Below are 5,421 nucleotides of genomic sequence, written 5' to 3' on the forward strand. Positions count from 1 at the left end.
GCTGGGAAAGTCATCATCCATTTCAAAACATTATAGGTCATTTTGACTAAAACCCTAATTTTGGGTCACCTTCCCAAGAACATAACTCATTCATTTTACATGATTTTGAGGTGGGATCAAATGCATTGGAAATTTTAATATGTCTACTTCATTTGTTATGTTGAACAAATTTCCATAATACTAAAATAAATACATGTTATAATGCAAAACGTTATAGGTCACTTTGGACCAAAGGCATTGAAATGTGAAAAAGTCCAACTTCAAGTGCCCATAACTTTCTCATAAAAAATCCAAATGATGCAAAATTTAAGTCCAAATTTATTGTCTTGAAAAGATATAAAAGTTTGATGTTCAAGGTTTTGTCATTTTGAGCTTGGTTCATTGACACATAAGGGCTTGAAGTTGGCCCATTTTGGAAATTTTCACATACACATGTTTTGCACCTTGCACTTTATGATCAATTTTCATCAACTTCCCAATTCCAAATGAAGTTTTGTTCAACATAACAATTGATCCTCATGTTAAGAGATTTCCAACCATTACCCATAAGGCCATGTTCTATTTTTGAAAGTGGCATTTTCGAAGTGAAGAACATTTTGGTGCATTTTTGGAAACTAGTTGAAAACTCATTGCACAAGCCAATTGCATCAATTCTGCACGTCCATTTCAATTCAAGATGATATCAGCATTCATTTGCAATAGGAATTAGGCCCTCCATGCGCCTGTACAGGCCCATGCATGTAGGCCCTCTTCATTCATGCACACACTTTGCTCATGCTTGCAGCTTCCATTTGCTCTAAATAAGAGTGTTAGGCTTCATAATTCAGCAACCTGAAGGCGCCTGTTATGCTGCACAACTCCCTCCATAGCCATACCTAAAGGAATTCTCACTTTCTTTTCAAAATTTTAGATCTGAATTTCAACTACATTGGTTGATTTTCAGACTCATAATTCCTTGACCTTGCTTCATCTTCATCTCTAGATCACACTGCAAGCAATAGCTAAGAGGAATTGTGCTCCATAGATCCATATTTCAGAGGTTGCTACACAAACTTTCCTTCTTCGAAACACCTTGATTATAGCTTGTTTCTTGCATTTATTGGTTTGGCTGAAGTCCTCTCATCAGAGGCAATTGATTTATGCTTTTAATTTTGAAATTTCATTGAGTTCAAGATGAACACCATCATTTTCAACCTCTGATTTCTCACTCCATGGAAGTCTAGAGTGAAAATAGATGGCACAGGGGTGATGTACATCACCCCAACTTTCTATTGCTGTATAGATCGCCTCATTTGGTTAGAACTTTTTCTCTGCAACTCTCGCCGGAGAAGACGGTGGTGTACACCACCGTCTATTTGCCAGAATGAACCACGACCATTGGATTTAATTTCCAGATCTAATCTGGACCTTCCTTTGTTATGACTTTTTTAATGGCCACCTGCTTCTCATTGACCAGCGTGTTTGGTGGACGCGCGCATGTGAATCGTTTGATGCGCCAGTTCTATTAATGAGCCTGAATCCAACGCATCACGTTTTTCTCATTTTTTTTATTTCTGATTTAATTTCCATTTTATTTCTTTTATTTCATTTCATTTCAAAAAATTATATCTCTCTTATTTTAATTCCAAAAAATATGGGACCAATTGCATTATTTCTCTTTTTAATTCTAGTTTCTAAAGATGATTTTTAATATTTTTTATTTTATCATTTGATATTTTTTTATGATTTTTCTCTTTTCTGGTTATTTTTAATTCATTTTAAATAGTTTTCAATATCCAAAAAATACAAAAATATTTTCTTAACCTCTTTGAATGATGATGGATCTATGAAAAATATTCTCATCAATTTATTAATTGATTTGAGATTTATTTGAGATTTTAATTCAATTAGGTTATTTTTTATGCATTTTTAATTGATTAAAAATAGTTTCTGGTTTCTAAAAATGCTGAAATTTTTTGTCAAACTTTGTTTGACCTTGTTGAACTTAGGATGATCCATTTGGACCTTTCAAAGTTGATTTGAAATGGATTTGAGGTTTGACCTTTAATTGTTTATTTTAATTCAAGTATTATTTTAATTTCCAAAAATACCAAAAATATTTTATTTGTTTCTTGACTTTTAATTTTCATTTTGCTTCTGTTTACTAATGTTTGACCTTGATTCCATCTATATTTGGTCAATGTATGTTGATTACTTCATTTGAATTTCCATTAATGTTCATTCTTATTCATCTCCTTTTTCATCTTTTTTCTTTTTGATCAATGAGTTAAAGATTGGTGGTTAGCCTTGATGCATGGGAGGTTTAACCTTCCTTGATTCAAATCTAATTCATCTTGATCAAAGATCAAGTGAATGGATTTGCATTAAGGATAGGTTGCTTCCTAATCAAGCAAAGAACCTAAATTAATACAAGATTATTTATCATCTTCTTTTGGCATGGCAAGTTGTAGGAGCTTGATTCACTAATCAAGATCTCTAACTTGTGTTTGTTGCCTATATTTTATTGACCGACCTCAAATAGGTGTGACTACTACATTAGTCCACTTACGATTTCTTAACATGGCGCTAAATTGCCTTATGGCACACCAACACTAACAATTGACCACTAACATTTAATTCTTGCACTTTACATTTATGTAATTTAATATTCTAGTACATATTAATCATTTGCTTTTTCCCTTTGCTCATTTGAGCACATGTTTATGTTAATGCAATTTGCCTTTTGCTCAGTTGAGCACATAATTGTGTATATACTATTGTGCTTGTGTTTTGTTTTGATTGTTGAGAACCAAATGCAAATGGACAAAAGGACTTAGATTCTAGGACATTCCCTATGCAAAAAATGGAGTAAAAAGGACTTAATGTTGAAGATGGATTGGAAGGACCTAATCTCTAAACTCACTCTTGTCCAGTCTTTGTTTGCATTATAGAACTTGTTGATGTGTGTGCTTTTGTGCAAGGGATTCCCATTTGAGCCAAATTGAAGAACCATTGTCATGTGCATCTAAAGTGAGAGATACAAGAGCCATTGGAAGGTTACTAAGAGCTTGCTTGATTGATTGGTTGCTTGAGTATACACTTATTTGCTTACTTATTCCAAAGATTGGAAGCTACTGGGATCATCACTTTGATCTCAAGAAGGGAACTCCATTTGTGGTTTTATTTCTCTTCCTTCATCTTTGTATGTTTAGGACTTAGCCATTCTTCTTCTTCCCTCCACTCTAACCCAAGCCAAAAAATTTGTGCAAACATTAACATTGGTTTTCAAACATTAGAAACCTAAGCATTATGCTTTTGTTTTTCAAACTTTCTTTTCATAACACTCATTTTGAATTGAATCTTTAAGTCAACTTTGACCATATTTTGTAAATACTTTTCATTGGTAAATATAACTCATTCAAATGTTTTGTGGTTTCAATGGCCACTTTCTTATCAAAACTTTTCATAACCATAACCATTAAATATAAATCTTAATGGTGATTGAGAGTAGGAGGTTTATATGAAATAACCTGAAGGTTTCTCTTCTAATAGTGGTGAGCATTTGGTTTGCAAGCTTAAGAGATCCATATATGGTTTAAAACAAGCCTCTCATCAATGGTATCTTAAATTCCATGAAATGATATCTTCATTTAGGTTTATTGAAAACCCTATGGATCAATGTATATACCAGGAGTAAATTTTGTTTTCTCATTTTGTATATGGATGACATACTACTTGCAACCAATGATAAAGGTTTTCTACATGAGGTGAAACAATTCCTCTCTAAAAACTTTGATATGAAGGATATGGGTGAGGCATCTTATGTCATTAGCATTAAGATCCACAGAGATAGACTTTGAGGAATTTTGGGTCTATCTCAAGAAACCTACATCAATAAAGTTTTAGAGAGATTTAGAATGAAAGATTATTCACCAAGTGTTGCACCCATTGTCAAGGGCGATAGATTTAATTTGAATCAATGCCATAAGAATGATTTTGAGTGGGAACAAATGAAGAACATCCCATATGCTTTTGTTGTTGGAAGTCTTATGTATGCTCAAGTATGCACAAGGCCCGACATTGCATTTGCTGTTGGAATCTTAGGAAGATATCAGAGTAATCCATGTATGGATGACTGGAAAGCTGCAAAGAAGGTGTTAAGATATCTTAAAGGAACAAAATATTACATGCTAATGTATAGGCAGATGGACAATCTTGATGTGATCGGCTATTCAGACTCCAACTTTGCTGGTTGTGTTGATTCTCGCAAATCAACATCAGGATATATGTTTATGATGGCGGATGGAGCTATTTCATGGAGAAGTACTAAGCAAACCTTGGTTGCTACTTCTACTATGGAAGCCGAGTTTGTCTCCTGTTTTGAGGCTACTTCTCATGGTGTATGCCTTAAGAGTTTTATTTCTGGGATTAGAATCATGGATTCTATTTCTAAATCTCTGAATATTTTTTGCGATAATTCAGCAGTTGTCTTTATGGCTAAGAACAATAGAAGTGGAAGTCGAAGCAAGCACATCGACATAAAGTATTTAGCCATTAGAGAAAGAGTTAAAGATAAAATAGTAGTTATTAATCACATTAGTATTGATTTAATGATCGTTGATCCTTTGACTAAGGGCATGCCACCAATAAAATTTAAGGATCATGTAGAGAACATGGGACTTGGGTCCTCCTTATGATTGTATACATACAGTTTATTAATAAAACTCTTATATTGTGATGTTTTCTCATTTTCATGCGCACATCAGTTTGAGAAAATATGTTACACCTGGACCAAGAGTAAACCTTGGTTTATTCATCAAGTTAGTTACCATATTACAGATATATACTTGAAAATAGACATGTTGTAATACATAGATGAGACTACCCGCTTTAAGAGGGACTATCTCTATGGTTCACATATTTATTTCTTGAGTAAGTTTTCCATGACTCATTTATGCCAATAATCACTTCTATGGACCAAGTGGGAGAATGTAACAGTTTCTTATTTTTATTATAATAATTATTAATAATAAAAAACCAATTTTAATGTCGCCCGTAGTTTTGGGAGTTTGGTTCTGAAAAGGGTATGATTTATTTTGGTTTTAATATAAATTGATATGACCATTTAATTGGGTGGTAATGAGTTTTAATGACTTTAAATTCTTGATGGTAGAATCAAGCCTATAAATAGTCTTTGCTCCCCAAAGATTTTTCTCATCACAAAAGAAATACACCATCTATATTGAGAGAGCAAGAGCTTGGAAGAATCAAAGGCAGTGCACTCACAACACTGCAACAATGGTTGGAGGTAAAACCTCTTATTCTATTTCCGCATATTGTTTTATTGATCTTGTTGTTCTTTTGTTATCAGAAACATAGGATCAATATATATATATATATATTAATCTAACAGGACGTGCTTTTAGAAGGCTGGTTATATTG

At 33.2% G+C, this 5,421-nt stretch overlaps 1 protein-coding gene across 1 annotated transcript; it reads left to right on the plus strand.

Moving 5' to 3' along the window:
- The first annotated feature begins 3,896 nt into the window (after nucleotides 1-3,896).
- Nucleotides 3,897-4,676, plus strand: LOC127122204 (secreted RxLR effector protein 161-like). The gene has a single exon (XM_051052580.1). It carries the CDS (start codon nucleotides 3,897-3,899, stop codon nucleotides 4,674-4,676), a length of 780 nt encoding a protein of 259 aa, XP_050908537.1.
- The last annotated feature ends 745 nt before the right edge of the window (nucleotides 4,677-5,421 follow it).

Source organism: Lathyrus oleraceus, chromosome 2 (genome assembly GCF_024323335.1).
Source record: "Lathyrus oleraceus cultivar Zhongwan6 chromosome 2, CAAS_Psat_ZW6_1.0, whole genome shotgun sequence".
Classification (NCBI taxonomy): Eukaryota; Viridiplantae; Streptophyta; class Magnoliopsida; order Fabales; family Fabaceae; genus Lathyrus; species Lathyrus oleraceus.

Coding starts and splice junctions, on each gene's coding strand:
- LOC127122204 (XM_051052580.1), top strand. CDS start 3,897: ATGAAAGATTATTCACCAAGTGTTGCACCCATTGTCAAGGGCGATAGA.